Source organism: Crassostrea angulata, chromosome 10 (assembly GCF_025612915.1).
Source record: "Crassostrea angulata isolate pt1a10 chromosome 10, ASM2561291v2, whole genome shotgun sequence".
NCBI classification, from domain to species: Eukaryota; Metazoa; Mollusca; class Bivalvia; order Ostreida; family Ostreidae; genus Magallana; species Magallana angulata.
In genome coordinates this window covers 8,635,109-8,653,190 of record NC_069120.1, presented here as the reverse complement: position 1 = coordinate 8,653,190, position 18,082 = coordinate 8,635,109, and the positions used below count along the sequence as shown (strand labels likewise).

Here is an 18,082-nt window from a genome sequence, read left to right as displayed (position 1 = left end):
CCCTAGTTTAGCTTTATTTTTAAGGAGAGAGAGAGGGCCTAGGTGAAATGCAGGTATCCATCTGAAATAATGCTAAGAAACTATTAAAATGCCATATCATTAGCATCAAAACACAACTTATATATATCATTCTATTGTTCTGCAACCAAGCAACAAATGTATGCAAAATATTTTTCGTGGAAGACCGAAAAGGACTGCGAACGATAGCATTGTCTAGCCGCCTAACTAAAAGTCATTTTTTTTAAAGTTGTCTAATTAAAGTTAATTTTTTATAATAATGTAAACATTTATGTATATTTTCATTAAATATAAATGATTTGGTCAAACAAAGCGAGATAACTTTGTATTTTGGGATAAAATAGCTCATTTCATAATAGAAAATAACGGAAAACGGAAACGTTTTTTAAAACATCTTTCCCCCCGTGAAACAAAAATTCCTTTTGAGGGGTTTTAATTATTGTTATTTAGCATATTTTCACCAAAGGGTTTGTTGTTTCACGGGGGGGGGGACATATGTCTACAGACCGAAATACATTCCAAAAAAAGAATTTTGCTTTGTAAATTTTCGAAATCTAATTAACAGATATGAATTAAAATGAAATTTTACTTTAATACATATCGTAAATATGTTATCATTAAGTTTTTATGCACATATTGGCCGCTAAATAAAATTTTTCTCACCCATAGAGACCGATTTCAATGAAATTTTTTTAGACCCCTCGTTAGGAAAACTTTTGTTTAAAAATAAATAATATTATTACAAATTTTGTTTTGATATAAATTGATTAGGATTTGATTATACTTTTTAGTAGAAAACTTAGTTTTTCAATATCTGACAGAAATTCCGAAATATTTGGATGTAAAATGTAGGCGGGAAACGGGCGTTAGCGTTCGCAGTTCTTTGTTTAGCATATTTTGCTGGTAACACAAAAGCAGACGACATTACTGTGAAATCGTCAAAAAACAATTATGCCGTCTGTTTTAAGAGATTGTAGGTCTCCTTTTTAGGGTCATTGACTTCTTTATTGCAAACATGTACCCTATTCGTTTGGTTTTTTTTTTTACGTGATTTCATTCCTAGAACTTTAGTTTTAATGCACTGGATTAGAAGTGTTACTTGGACTTGCAGGTTTAAAAAATCCTACAATAGCGATTTTCGTCAAATTGTTATGTGTGATTAGTTGTATCATTGTCTATTTTATATGTAAAAAACACCTAATTCTACCTTCTGGTTCTAAGTGGGATCATCTCAAAATATCAAAATGCAGCAATTTTTGCTATATATTTGGACTATTACAAATGTAGACTGGTACAATAGACTCATTAAAAACTTTGAAGATGGAATTTTTCTGTGTGTAAAATCCAAAGGCGTACACTTTTTACTTCTTCTTTTATGTTATTTCTTATAGCGTGCTCCAACAAAGCTTCATTTTATCATAATGGTCATAAATGCACAACGGCAATGCTCACCAACCGAACATTGGAAAAATCGTCTTAAAAAATAAAACGTTCCTTAAAATATCAAAAAATTTAATCTGTATTTTCTTTATTGTGTTTAAATTTATAAATGGTATAAATTTCCTAAAAAGGTATTAATACACTTTATTTTACTAGAATGTGCACAAACATGCGCGCGCAATTAAAACTAAAGTCAGCCTCCTTAAGTGATTGAAACTGGAAATTCATCTACTAGTATCACAGCTATTCCTTACTTTTTAAATTTGTTTTATCTTAATTTTTACGTACTGATAGAAAATAAACCACACAAAGTAATTTTGGGCTTATTTTTTTTCAATAAGCTTTTTTTAATAGAATCCTGCAGTAGATAGTTGGTACAAAATATCATTTTTTATGTTTATTGGTTACGCAACATTATTGGTTATCTTAAAGGACATATCGCATGTTTCTAAAGTATACGACATTTTACATTTTTTGGCTTCCTTGTGTATCTAATAATTACTCCTAACAGTTTGTTAACGGTATAAAAGCGGTAATTAGCCATAATATCAATTTAAATTATAGCCCCGATCGTTTAAAAACTCGTTAATTAGATAGCGTGTCACGTGGTACAGTGACGTCACATGCGACCTTCTTCGAACAGCTGATTGTAAACAATTTGTAGGATTAGCATTATCTTCTTTAAATTTTGACATTCATTCACCATGTAAGTTGTTTTTTTTACATGCTGACTAAATAAAAAGAATCTTATTATTCAGTTGTACATGTTTGAGCCACTAGTACGGATAAAAAACGATGATATTGCCGAAAAACCGACGATGAAGTCGGCAATGACGATCAAATTGATCGACGTGTAAACATTGTAAACACAACTTAGTAAGGATTGTAGCTCAAATAAATCTGTTAAAGGTGTTTATTTATAAATTCTACAACAGTTTTGGTTTTTGGCGTTCCTAACGACTCAGAATGTTCATTATTGTAAAACTGTGGTGCACAAGAAGCTTGTTTCTGATCACAACTTTCTAAGGTTGTTTACTCTATATTACACTGGATCATAAAAGAAGGTGAGAACGTGCTCCTTAATAATTGTTTATTTCTGTAAGATCCCATCTCCGTATTTTTTTTATCCATTTACGTATAAATGTATATCAACAAACTTTGTCTATTTCTCGCGTAAACAATCAATATCGACAACTCGATCCATGACTTCTCCCACAAAAAATAAAACTCACAGAAATCTCACCTTCCGTACTAAAATTATGATTTCTGCAGAGGTGAGCTACATGTATGAATGAAGAAATCGTATACAAAACCGATGCATACATGAACGTATAGTTTAACAATAAGAAAAAGAAGACAGCTAATGAAGCGAGGCGGTATCCAAAATGGCGTCCCTCTCGTTATTTTTCTCCGATAAATTTGCGTTTTGTACACAGGCCTCTTTTTTTTTTTTTGAGAAATGAATACGATTTATTTATGAAACTATTATTACAAAAATGTACCATATAATTAATAATATATGAATTGAATGTTTATTTATAAATCCTCTCGTCGACAGATAGACCCCTATTTGTCACAAGATTTCCGCATACTTTCGTAAGGGAAACTTAAAAAAAACAACAGTCGAAATCCCCATTTTCGGTGGCTAAATCACCCGCAGGAGGCACAGAACACCATCATGTCCCGTTATCGGCAATTTAATAGGTGATAATTAGTTTAATTGTCGTTTAAATCTAATCCAATTACAAAGATGGCTAACAGCACGTTCTCGCTCGAGGTCGCATATGACGTCACACATCATGGCGGGTAGATCGAGAGAGAAAATATGCATATCGCGGCATTTGAATTTCATTGCTTTCAATCTCACGAATTAGGCAGAATATTTTATGAAAACGTTAATAAACTTCATTTTTAATGAGTATAGAATGATTTTATTTAAAAAATTCCGAAAATTGAAAAACATGCGATATGTCCTTTAAATGTGAAAATCAGGTTTAACATTTTCACAAAGGTGTAGAAATCTTTAAATGTCTGTTTATTGAGTATTTCGGACAGGGATGGGGTAATTGAAAAAAGTATTTGTAATTGAGTGTAATTAATTACATTTTTCAAAGCAATTGAAAGTAATTTGTAATTGAGTCTGTCTTCAATTACAAGTAATTGAATGTATTTAAATACATTCCAAAAATATTGTGTATTTTCAATTACTTTTCAATTACATCTCAATTACTTATTTTCCTTTATAAGTTTAAAATATAGAAAAGGTGTCTTATAATGATAAATAGATTTTATACATGTTTGGCATGGACATTTGTTTATACAATAATTAAATGTCCAATAATGTTTCATATGATTGTTATACAGCATAACACACTGCCCAGGGCAATAGGTAAAGATCTAATTTTGTGGAGGTGTGAACTCTAATACCCAAGAACTCCCATTGATTTTAGACTTGAGTCAAAATATCTCATTTTTGTGAATTATAGCAATTATTATTTGTATACTGATATGGTGTACTGCCAAAAGTTATACTTTCTGAATAAACATAGTTTAGATATGTGAATAAAAATTAATTCACTATAGAGAAAATATTATTCAGAACCAAAAATGAACTCAATGGTACTTAATGAATTTAATGTTAAAAAAAATTTTCTAGAAATTTTCAAGAAATATGATCTGAACTGAACTAGACAACCTTTAAAAGCATAACCGTACATAATGCTCTGTATATCTTAATGCTGTTAATATATGTATATTTTTTCAAGATTTAAAAAAAACAAAACTAAAGTATTTGAAATGTAATTAATTACATTTATCAAAGTAATTGAGAGTAATTAATTACATTTTTAAAAATCAATGTAATTGTAATTGCAAGTAATTGATAAAATTGTCAATGTATTTGAAAGTAATTAATTACTTTTCAAAGTAATTGACCCCAACTCTGATTTCGGAACGCATTATGCATCATCCATAGACGACATGTATTTAAAGAACCAGTATACACTTAATTCCTCAATTTGATTAGGTATATTAAGCATAATCTATTCTCTATCTTTTAATCTTTCTCTTATCGGTTCCATTGATTTATTCCAGTTAATCAAAGATTATCAAATTATTTATTTTTAATCAATAAAAGAAAAAATAAACCCGCAGATTGTTCAATAGTTTCAATAACAATTTTTTAGGCGATTAAATCTTTAAAAAAAATGAAAAATATAAAATCATTTAGGTCAATATGTTCAAATAACTTATTTTTTGTTTTATTATTGATCTTTAAATTTCAACTTCGATATTGATTATGATTTTTACTAAAGCACAGTCATAGTCATAACCAAAAAAAAAAAACAATTCAAGAAACGTCCAAACCGGATCTCGGATCTTTCCTCGTGTTTTATATACAATCTAAGGTGTATGTGCATTCAGTAGTCTTAGTACTTTCACTAAGTTACATCCTCTTTAACAAGATTAAACGGATGTCTATTATCATGAATAATAGTTTTTGTTAACTGCTTGACACAGGAAACATTGCACGCGTCGGAACTTGTAAATTGTTAAAGTAACCAAACATTTGAATCATCTTTTTCAAGCATTGGGATTTCTAATCCCCATACTATGCTAGATATGTGAACAGACCTCCTTATAATGATGCTTACATAAACAGCCAAGTGCACTGCATTTATTAAGATTGTAAATATGCAATTTATGAACAAGATAAATTGTCTTGCAAAAACATTGATGCTTAAGAGACAAAGTAATTTTACCAAGAAATGCATACTTCACTTTTGGAGTATATTCTTCTTCAATATCATAATGTTGAATTTGACTAATACTCACACGGTTATTCCTGTTTTAAAATAGATATTAGGAAGCAAGGAATTCCCATTCAAAAAAAACAAATAACAATTACAACACTTATCAAAGAGATTTAAATTGTTAGAAGGTTAGCGACTATTAATTTCAATGTTTGTTATGAAGGTCAAACTACAACATTTCCTCCTCATTGGTATTAACAGATGAAAGCAAAATACTACAGTAAATATTATATATATATATATATATATATATATATATATATATATATATATATATATATATATATATATATATATATATATATAAGAGAGAGACCCACGTAAGGGTAAGATCACATAGAAGAGGCTGACACAGAGTTAACAGGACGACTGTAAAGTGAATTAAATACACTTTACTCAGAAAGTGCGTGTTTAGTACATGCCTTTCCATTTAAAGGGATAAGTTTCAGAGAATTGTGAGTACATTTGTACATATTTGATGGACAACGAGGAATTCAAATGAAAATGTGCCCATTCATCAATGCCGTGTTAAGATAGACGATTCCATATATTAAGGCAAAATGTGTCAACTTTGGTTTAGGTCAGTGCTCTGTTTCATGGAGAAAGACACAGTATATAAGGTATACTGCATTTTTTTTCTTGGCTCAAGGAATGAGTAAAATATGCACACTTTTTACTTGACGTTGAAATACATGTATGTTATCTATGTCTACATAAAACCAAACACCGTTTGTGCGTCTTTGGAAAGGAGATCTTAGAGTACAAATTTGCAAAGAAGGTAGTTTAATATATTCGTCAATCAACTATAAAACAAATAGGGCATATGCATCACTTCTGTTTAAACTGATATCAAGTCTTGAAATTAATGTTTAATTATTTTTTTGTTTGTTATAAATACTGTGTTATTTATTAACCTGACAAGCATGTAAAAGAAAAGCGACCATGTGAATGAATATGATTGGTGACAAAGCGGGCACTGACTCCGGCTTTGGCAAGCTAAATGTTCTCCTTAATCTTGCAAGGGAATTTGTGGTTTATGAATTACCATTTCGGAATTATAATACGACATGAGAATAAGTAGTGTGTACAGGTATGGCGTCGGTGTCATGTCCACACATTGCACAATGCTTTAAAAACCTGAGCTAGAGTATAACAACCTGCTGCTTGTCGGACCACAATAATAAACAGTAAACACAACAGTACTTGTCGGACCACAATAATAAACAGTAAACACAACAGTACCTCGGTTTCACGAGTGGTACCGACTAATTAAGGTCATTTTCATGAATGTCAAAATGATTTATAACTAAATCAATGGTTTTGGCTTTATCATCAGGTGCACAAAACGAATTCATAAATCAAAGTTAAAGCAATGTTCGGTAATCACATTTTTTATCAACAGTGAGATTTATTGCAATAACAAATTAATATTTACTTTTTTTGGTTACCATAAAATATTATTTGAGAAAAAAATATTTTGATTTATAAATATAAGTTAGTATGTGTTTGCTTGCTTACGTTCATTGTATTGATTTTATATTTTTAATTGTAAAATTTTAATGTTAAAAGTAGCCTATATTGAAAGCAATTTCTGGGTATAAAAAGATAACTGTTGGGTGGATACTATAGTACAGTAAATATGATTTTCATTAACAAAATATCAATTTTCGTTTTAAGAGAAAGTAGAAAAAATACATTATATAGATACAATTCGGCTTTTATTTAATCAAATAGAGTAAATTATCCAAAATTGGGGACATGCTCTGAAAAAAAACCCACTTGTATCGAATCGGTAAAAAAAAAAAGCAGCGCTTACGCTGACGTCAGAGGTGTGTTGAATAGCTTGACTGTAAATGATATTTCAGTAGACGGTTGAAGTATCAAACGTTGGGGTTATCAAAAAGCAGGGGAACAACGGTTGTAAATGGTATTTATAACCCAAAGAAGATTTATAGGAATAGAAACAGTTCCAAACCTTTTGATTTAGGTGAAATTAATGTATTTTTAATAACCATTAAGTGAAAGTTTACAGTATGTACATTTCACCTTCTGTTTGATTGGTAAAAAATGCATGATGTGAAGTATTTTGGGGGGGGGAGGGGGTTGAAATTCCTATTAATTGAAGGAGATACAAAATTTACCAGTTTCTTATCCAAGTACAATTTCATAATTCAAATAAAATTTTCAATCTTAAAGCGAACACTAGCTAATTGACATTTTCTTGCTTTTCTATATAAAATAATGAAATTTGTCTCCATATATTTATGATTTACAGATTATTATGTTCTTCTCTATCTGTATTAAAACGTTTAAATTCATTTTAGGGTAATGTATCCTAGCAAAGTATTATGTCTGTAAAAAGTGACGGAAATAAATGTCCCTTTTATGAGAGATGCATGTAGACAATATATATATGTGTGTGTGTGTGTGTGTGTGTGTGTGTGTGTGTGTGTGTGTGTGTAAGGTAGTTCGCTACATCAAAGCTTATACGTTTTAAGACTCTACGTCACAAGATGGCGATTTCAATGTTTTGTTCAATAGTTTGTATCAATCGATTCGGCTGAATTTATGTATCAATCGATTTGGCTGAATTTCATCATGGTTAAAGTATCAGGTTTGTGTGAACCGAAGATCACGAATTCGAATCGATCTGGGGCTTTTGTTTATATTTACAAAATCATTATTTTAAATCATAATTTTTATCCAAAACTGCATATTTTCCGCCTATTTGACTTCTGTATTTCTTATGCATCATGCTATATTTCATGATCAAATAAAGTTTTGCTGATTTGAGAAATTATTCCAAGGTGTAGTGAGCCATCTTAAATTCAACAGAAGGAAATTGTCTTATCATATAAAATATCACTTTATCAGTAGCATTTCGGTACTATAAGTATTAAAACAAATGAGGATTTTGATGTACTCTGATACGGTTGATGATTGCAGAGTTCGACTTGGGAAAACGATAAGTACCAATTAGCCAGGCATTGTATAAAATATTTAATTACTCTTTAAGGTTGATTCTAAAAACGGCACAGCTTTTTTAGAAAGATAAATGAATAAATAAAAAGGTACAGTTTTAAATTGTTCCATTTCCTACTCTGTCTCTATTTTATGTTTGTAAATTTGTATTTTTATTGCTTAGCTATCATATGCTCTTTTATTTCATTTTATATAATTTGAAGTATATATACACAAAAAAATTTGTGTGCGTTGTTTATTCATATAATGATCAAAGAACCAGCTGTGAGTCATCTATAGGACTTTTACATCAAACAACAATAATGTTGTAGTTTGTATCGATAGAACACAGTCCTGAATTACTTAATCTAATCTTTGAAGTTGTATTTTTGAATTTGAAATTGTAATCTTTTGTAGTTCATTAAGAAAGTTCACTGATTAAAACGTTCAGGATAAGGTCAGAGAGGTAGAAACAAATGCATACAAATTTTTGTTAAACAAACGGTGCAGATATTCAGATTTAAGCCTTAATTTTGTTAATTATTTATTTGATGCCTCTCGGGCATTTTGAAGGTGACATATTCTTGAATTATTATCCGCACTCATTCTTATTTTATTATACAGTAAGAAGTCTTGTTTGCTAGTAGGTAAATAATGTACGTCAAAAAACTAGAAAGCGTGACGAATGGTTGGCGTCAACCATAATGACGGACGCCATTTTGGAAAAGTGACTGGAAAGTTTCAGCGGTGCGAGTGCAGTTGTCTGTCGGAATACACAAAAGTGAATTTACAAAGTTTGTCCTTCATTATTTAATTGTTTTGTGTTTTCAGTGTTGTGAGTAATACCAAGGAAAATGAGACAAGTTTTATTTTCTGTGCTTGACGTATCAGAATGTATGAGCCATCGGTATGAGAAAACATCACGGCAGCACGTCAGGTGTACTAGCAGTGAATGTGCCACCATGTTTTAGAAAGTCAGAATACTGTGTTATGATACTTCAGTCAAGAAATAACTATCCTAATGTTGGGATATCAGCTTTCTTTAAAGGGCCTGATCATTCACCAAACGTTTTGGTGGATGATGGTGACAGTTTCATATACTTATCCTACTTTCAACAAACGGTCAATGTCACTCCAGAATGGGGTTACCCCCAACTGGACAGGAGCAAACACCCAAGGGAAAACTTGCCTAAGCTTCTGTCCTTACGTCAATTGTAACAATGGCACTTGCTTCCAGGACCCGAAAAATTGCGGTTTGTCCTGTATTTGTGAAGTTGGCTACTGGGGACGGAGATGTCAGTTTGAAATCCGGACTACCACGTTATCTCCAATACATCCAGATCCGAAATCCAGTTCAGATAGCGATATAGTGAGAAAGTCCCTCAGCGGAAGCGTCAAAGACAATGTGGAAGTTAAAGGGAACACATCTTCACTTAATACATCTAAAGTCAGTGAAGGGGGTGAAGACAATCTTGAGTCAAATGCAGAAACGAGTGAAACCAGTACAGAAAATCCTACAGAAAGTTTGACTAGATCTTTGAATTCATTTTTACCAGCCTCGAACAGAAACATATTAGATGAACCACCATCGCGGAATAAGCAGAGAAATGGTGGTACAATTCCAGTGGCAAGCGTGGAAAAAGAAGATAGAATTACTATTAAAATGAACAAGTCGAAAACTAAAATCGAGAGCACCTCGACATCGCGCACAACAACGACACAGACTGGTTTTCCTACGGACAAGGAAGAAGTATTGTCTGAAACCATGCTTACCACTACGACAAAGAGTCTAGCAATGATCACAACAATAGCTACGGATCATGAAGATGGCCATGATGATGAAAATGAAAGTCTTCTGCTCAGTACTTCCAAATCAGAATTGGCCTTGAGTGTTTTGGAGCCATTTAAATCGAAATATTTAGACGAGTGTGAAAAGAATTGCTCTAATGATAACGTGTGTGTTCCTATTCAAAACAATTTCCATTGTTACCCAAAGAAATACCAGTGTCTTAGTGGCTTCCCTTGTGATAATGGTATTTGTGTGAAAAATGACAGCCAAATCAAGTGTTTATGCGAGCCAGGATGGATTGGTGATATGTGTGATCGAAAATGTTTTCTGAATTGTAATGGTGGAACCTGCTACCGTGGCACAGGGGATTCCGATGGCGAAATAGTTTGTCTTTGTACTTTTGGATATGAAGGAAAACGATGCGAACATCAGGTGGAGATAATACGTAAGTTGTCATGGATACTTGTATCTTTTTCTGATTAATCAAAAGATTGGGGTTCCGATGAATAATTGTTAATCAAGTAAATTGAAAATGTGTCTACAATTTACCTTTAAAACTCTTATATATTAACCAAACAAATACAACAACCATACCAAAATTGTTTAATTGAATAAACAATGTCAATGGTTTGTTTGTACTAAAGTACCATTCAACTCGTAATTTACATTATTGTATTGTTATATGATCATTAAATTTTAGGCACGTCACAAATAAAAATTTCATCAACACTGGAATTATAAATGTTAATTGAGAAAGTTTAAATATATCTAGACAGGATGTAACAAAAACAAAAGCAACTATTAACTATTTTCTGGACTTCAACGAAAGTAGTTTAATTGCTGTTGTTCACGCTTAATTGTTTCTTAGTGAGAACTATTCGGTTAAATGTAGCAAATGATATGCATGTGCCTGTATAGTCTCATATTTCTTACCTATAAATAGTAGGTCAAGATTTTGTTTTGTTAAATGTATGTCATTGGTCATATATGATTTATAATTCTACGAAAACAGCATCTCTCTATCACTTACATAAACCCCTTAACTGCATCAATATAGGATTGGAAATTTGTGGTGAGTAAGTTTTAGTCTACAAACTGCTCGGTCTCGGATCAATGTGTCAGATAATGTTACTCTGGCATTCAGTGAATGGTATAAATTGATTGATTATTATGAATTCTAATTAATTTTCTCCTTTATCGACATGCATGGAATTTTGCCGTGATTTATGCTGACGATGTTTTTTTCTTTTAAAGGTAACATAATAAAAAGCTCAAAAACCCTAAGCATTCTATGTCAAATTTCGCTCTAATAAACATATGTGTTGACATTAATTTAGAAAGGCAACTTTCACTATTCTTCACTTTTCTATGCATATTGATATAATTTCATGTTAACTTGGAACTCAAAGCTGTGTGCGGACAATCATAACTTTATCTGCTTTAATGGAACTGTTCTTAATTTGGTTGCGATCATCTGTATAATTTTCTAATAAGCTGTGAGTAAATTGTTTAAATTGTTTTGTTACAACGCAAAAATATTAATTTTTATATGATAAAAATTTGTATCTTAACACACATAACCTACAAACAAATCAACCATTAATATAATAAACGAAGGGGTGTTTCTATATTTCATGAAATATTAGGTTTTGATTTAGAAAAGAAAAGAAATAAAGATATTGGGGATAAACACTGTCAACAAATCAGCATAAAAATCCCCTTTCAAGTACTGATGCGCAGTAAGATGTTTAATTGATTATGTCACTAAGCACCGAATTAATTACCATGGTATTTTAAGTAACGAATACCGAGTCAGCCTACTGACCACTAGGTGACATTAATTGCTTTATGCCTCGTCCTATTTGGTTAAAGGTAGCATCATATTTGCGAAGAGAAGTAAATATGGCAAATACTTATCTTGTAAACAGACCTTCGAAAAAAATATACATAAAAACATGAAACAAACAAGCAAACGAATGAACAACGAATTAAAGAAATAACTAGTGTATGTAATAGATTTGATAGCATATCAATAAGACCTGTCTTCTAGTTCTGCTACCGTATTATCTTTGTATGAATTTAGATAAGACAACTATTTTGTGCAATAATATATGATGAACATTAAAAAATAAAAGTTTTAAAAAATCTTTAAGCAAATAATTATCAAGCTGCAATGCATTGTATTTCAAAACAGCACATACTTCTTGAATTTCGACATAGTTCTGTTATGGTACCTCACTACACCAAGACTTGATCATCTTAAGACACTGCGTCACAATATGGCGATTTAAACGGTCGTTAAATTGTTTATATAACTCGATTTGGTCTTATATCATCTAAGCAAAGTGGTTAATGTATCAGGCTTGTGAATCGCATAATATATGTGCAAATCCACATGAAGCTTTTGCTCATATTTATGGAGCTGAATATTTGAAAATTATGATTTTTATCCAAAGTTGCATATTTTTTGCCTTATTGACTTTTAATCTTCTTATGTACCATGCTATCTATTATAATCAAGTAATTTTCTGCTGATTTGAAAGCACTTTTGTAGGTGTAGTGAGCAACTTTAAGTATGAAATTTAGAACAGGGACTCAGAAACGTAAAAACAAATTCATTACTTGTTTACGATTTTTAAAAACATGTTTTTTATTTCAAAGAATCGGAGGCAATTTTTTATATAGCTGACTAGTTGAGATTCTATGCATAAAATATTGCTTTATGTAAATCTAAACAGCAGTAATTCTGTGTGTAATTAAAATAACCACAAAGTGAACGCGGGCATTACTATAAAAGTGTACTGAAAAATCATTAAAGACAATGAGCATTGTTTTAAATCATGTGAATAGACCTTCAGTCATGAACAATCAGTTAACTAGTAGAACAGCATATTGCATAATTGTTTGTTCATAAACTGTTTTTTGCAGCAAAGTATAGTACTGGTTAATTCATTAGTTATAGGTGTGTGTGTGGAGGGGGGGGGGTAATAGGAAAAAAAATAGAATTATATATATATATATATATATATATATATATATATATATATATATATATATATATATATATATATATATATATATCAGAATGATTATTATGCATTGCTGATGCAGCCTACAGCAATGAAATATGATTTAGCAAAAAAGTAAGGTTGACGCCCCTGTTCTGTAAATGCCATGCCAACCATGACATTTGGTGGAACACTTTGTTACAAATTCTCGAACATAAATTCGCCTCACTTATTATTTTTGCAAACCAAACTAATCTGCCACTGAAAATGTTTTTCCTTTCAATTTGTAGACTTTAAGTTTTGGATATATCCATAAACAAGTTTGCACTGATTTAAAATTCGGTTTCATTTTTAATAATGCTACAATTTTCTGACCAAGAGCAATTTAAAAAAAACTCGTTTTGATTTTGACATTATTTCAGACGAAAAACGTGATTTGACAAAGGGATGTCCATTATAAACATAGTTAATTGTTAAAACTTTTTTATTTTCATTTTACAAGCAGGCAAACAAGAAAGGCTTAGTTCGCTTTACATTATACATGTAGGACTCTAGTTATCTATAGTTATCAGGACAATAATGCTATAATATTATTTTTATTTTGTAGCCGAGGAGGAAGACAGTTGGCATTGGTATGTCTTGATTCCAGTGATCTGTTGCTGTTTCATAGTGGTCGTGGTTTTAGCTACTATACTATACTGCATGCAGAAGCGGAAATGGCTATTTGCGATGAAAATTGTTCATTTTTTTAAAGACTATGAGGATGATGGTAAGAAAGTTTAAGTTATTCATGTACGTGTTGAGGTTATCATGAACACTTTCAGCAGTAAACTAATCATAATTTCATGTTTACGTGTAAAGTGTGGCATTGTTTACTTTCCGTTGTAGATGGCAAAGAATATGATGCGTTTATTTCCTACAAATCTTCCAAAGAGGACGAAGACTTCGTTCTTCACCAGCTCTATCCTAAGTTGGAGGAAGAGATGGGCTTCAAGCTGTGCATGCATTTCAGAGATTTCACTCCAGGAGACAGTAAGCATAATGATGGCTTTTTTCTTTAATTATTAGCAAAAAAAGTGCTGAAATCAAATTACTTTGATTTTATATGTAAATTGTTAGTGCTATGTTAATCGATCATAATTACCAAAAATAACACGCCTACATTTTATTGGGGTTAATACCGAATCTAACATTAAATGAAACCAAAAAAATGGTTAAATCATTATATTTGTAGAATATCATTTCGAGAACAAAACAGATGTTTCTTAACCAATCGTGAAATTGTGCAACATGACCTTCTATTAATTCAGAATTTTTGCTTAAAGTGTTCCATTAATTGTTTTCACGCAAACACACATTGTTCATTATGATACCGGCATGCATACTTATGAGGAAAACACAGCTCTGGGCAAATATGTGACAAGTGTGGGGCGCTTTAACGAGCTGCATGCGGACTCCTAGTTATTCTAGGTCATACCAAGAATACGAATACATAATTTCTTGAATTACATGAATTTGTGCATCTTGGCATATTTCATAAGTTTTTGAAAATTAAAATGTTTTTTAAAGTTTCGACGTCATGCAAATGTAATCATATTTTAATTTTTTTTTTACCTAAAACAATGACATAATACTTAACTGTTTTCTAAAACACATGATATTTTAAAGTAAGACTACTTTTCTCAGAAAAACTCCACAAGAAATGAAGTAATTCATTTTATACGTAGCATTACATTTTCCAAGTAATGATGCATGTCTGGTTTTTTAAATTGCAAGAAGTATTACACACATGCATTTATTACTTCTGAAGATACTTCTACTAAAGATATATTTTTTTCTTTTCAGTCATAGCTAACAACATTATACACGCTATAGAAAACAGCAGAAGGACAATAATGGTTCTGTCCCCTAATTACGTGGAGAGTGAGTGGTGTCGAATGGAATACCAGAAAGCACAACACGAAATGTTGAAGAGAAAGCACAGAATAATTCCAATTATGTTCAGAGATATTACAAAGGCTGACAAATGTGACAGCGCTCTCCATGATATCTTGCACACAGTGACGTACATTCAATGGCCTGAGGATGGCGATTCCTTAAAAATCGACAGGTTTTGGAATCAGCTCCGATTATCCTTACCAAAGAAACGTATGCAGCCTTCTCCATCTTCTCCCTCCACTGAAAGTCTGTCTACAGAATCATCTGATATATATTCTTCTTCATCTTCCATTTTACCACCAATACCAAGTACTCCAATCAGTTCTTCCGTCATTGATAAATCGCCAATTTCTAAGAGTGACAACATTTTCAACATTACTGGCAAAGAAAGTTCTATTCTCAACAGTTCGTATCCGTCGTATGTTACAAAAGAAAAACCTGATTCAGATTTGAATAATCCACAACTAGATGATTCATCAATCTCCGATGTCCAAGTGCAGGGTTCGTCCGCGAAGCAATCTCAGAACGAACATTCGTCGAGTCGGCTTCGAAAAATAGTAAAAGACATGTTAAAGCTGAAAATCCATTCGCGTTCAAACTCTTTCATGCGCTTACAACGTGAAGGGTCCATTGAAACACCGACTCCAACCACGTCATCACCAAATGTGTTGTTAGATAAGGAGGTCAATCCACTAATTGCAAAAAGAAAGAACAAAAAATCGTCTACATGGACAGCCAAGTCTCTGCAACATACCTTGAGACCATGTGCGCGGTCGATGAGTGAAAAAGACTGTTCTGTCAATAGACTCGATATTCTTCCGCAATCGTCTGTTCACAGACGAGAGTTACCAGACGTTTGCCAGCATCTGGATCAGGGACATGACAATGCTGGCTTTGAAAATGATATTGCAACTGACAAAAGAAAAAATGGTACAGAAAAAGACCAAGGCAATGCCACGTCAATGGATTCTAGCAGAAATACAGATCTGTCAAACGAATTGGAAAGAAACATTCAGAAATCTCAGAACGATAGTGAAGAGAGTAAACAATTCAAATGTGATTCAAATGTGCCATCGGTAAATGTAGGGAGAAAGTGCGGTTCAGATTCAACAAACGTGTGTGTGACATGTATCCAAAATATTGAAACAAGTAACCTTTCAGAGGGTGATAGCAAAAGTGAACAAGGCAAGCAAGTTTTTAGAAGTTTTAGAAACGATCTTGTGAGGAAAAGCAAAAAATCCAACGTTCCAAGAAGACATAGTGATGGGGTTAAAATCAATATACAATCAACGATATTAAATGATAATCAATTGCCTGTCAACATTACAGAAAGTTCTATCTTTAATTGTGACTACCCCTCGTACCAAACAATTGGAGAAGTGTATGGCAACTTAAATAGTGGTTTATACAACTTCGGCAGTGATGGAAATCTGCAGAACAGTAATATAAGTGATTCATCGAATATCTTTAACGACTGGATTCATGAACCGTATTTAGAAACACATACCGAAAGTGGTCAAAATGTTGTGCCAAACATGAAAGTCGTAGATTTAGATGAATTAAATCACAATTCAAGTTGTTCACATAATTCTACTAATACTAATACCGAAAACGTAAATTCAAAGAGGAATTTTTCAGATAATCCTCAGAGTTCAATGGCTAATACAACTTTATCATATGATAGTGAATGTCAGATTCGGACAAAGGACTGTTGTAACATGTCTAACAATTCGTGTGTTCAGTATAATGTTTTACCAGATGAATCCTTCCATCGAAACTGTGAGACATGCATCATAGCAAATGACTCGGATACCAATTGTAACAACAATCCCGGTCTCTCCATATACATTCCTCCTAGTTATATTTTACCCGCCGTTCAAACGGACACTTCCAAAATCCAGAACACAGCAACCGACTGTCTGATAGCACGTGGTCCTTCAGGTGGTGCCTGTTCTAAAGATGTACAGCGACGGTCCTCGGTTCCCAATTCTCCAAAAATAGCCAAGACTTTGAAGAGAAAAATGCCGTCACTCCCTCGGAGGGTGTCGGCGCCTCATGTGTTGAACGCTGTCCTTGAGATAAAGGACAAAGACCCCTGCAGTGAGGACCTCCCTACCCCTGTTCCTCCTGTCAGGAGGAAACGAAGGCAAAGGAACAATGTTACAAAACCCAGCCAGTAGGCTGTGTGCCGAGGGCAAACCCTATTTGTGTAATTTTTAATGCATTGATTTTTACAAATAAGTGTGGTATATTAATTTATGTAATGCTTTGAAAATCCAATTATTTTGTATTTTACTTGTGTATTGCAAAACTCTGTGAATAGCTGTTGTTACAAGATTAGACTGTGTAACATTGTATAAATGTATATTTAATGACAATGGAGAAAAGAAAAGGCTTAAAGGAATATGCCAAAAATATTCAAACATTGAATAGTAATGTGTGACTTATAATAGAAAATTACAAGATAAGGATTGGTATGTGAAGTATTGTTGAATTTTTGAATGATATTATAATTTTATTCACTTTGGAAGATAGATATGTTTTTCATTATTTCTAGTATTATTCTGGGTGCTAATACTGTAACTAGCATGTTTTCCAGCATTTTGTCACATCGGGCAAAATGTTCTGGAATACTACAAGTACTATGTCACGAAATATCCAAATGGAAGTAGATAAACTTTATATACAAATTGAAACAGTATAAAAGACACCGATATTTGAACGGAAAGGCATTATGTATTCATTACCTGATTTTTTTTTATTGATTGAATGTCTAAGATTATATGTGAAGAAATACTCAATATATTTTGTATGCTTCAATTGTATTCCATATTACCGTTGTCATGAAATGGTGACATACTAGTTCTTTATAATGAAATTTTACAGTATTACAATACAATAAATTCTAAAATTAACTTGTGTCAGATTTTTTGTCTAAGAATGATCGAACATCTTTTTGAGAAACGAGTGTCGTCTTCCTACAAAAGCAGCATTAGATTTAATTCGTTCAAGATAACTGAAACAGTAAAGGAGATATCATTCTTTAACAAAACGTGAAGACGATACGCTCTTCAGTTTATTATTGGTTATGGCTTAATGTTTTACCTGTTCGGAAT

The 18,082-nt window shown here is 32.1% G+C and overlaps 1 protein-coding gene across 1 annotated transcript; it reads left to right on the top strand.

The window, feature by feature from the left end:
• Nucleotides 1–5,620: 5,620 nt before the first annotated feature.
• LOC128167710 (uncharacterized) lies at nt 5,621–17,881 on the top strand. Its single transcript, XM_052833584.1, has 5 exons — nt 5,621–5,890; nt 9,063–10,465; nt 13,636–13,797; nt 13,917–14,060; nt 14,874–17,881. Exons 2-5 carry the CDS (start codon nt 9,253–9,255, stop codon nt 17,144–17,146), a joined length of 3,792 nt encoding a protein of 1,263 aa, XP_052689544.1. The 5' UTR covers nt 5,621–5,890; nt 9,063–9,252; the 3' UTR covers nt 17,147–17,881.
• Nucleotides 17,882–18,082: the final 201 nt, after the last annotated feature.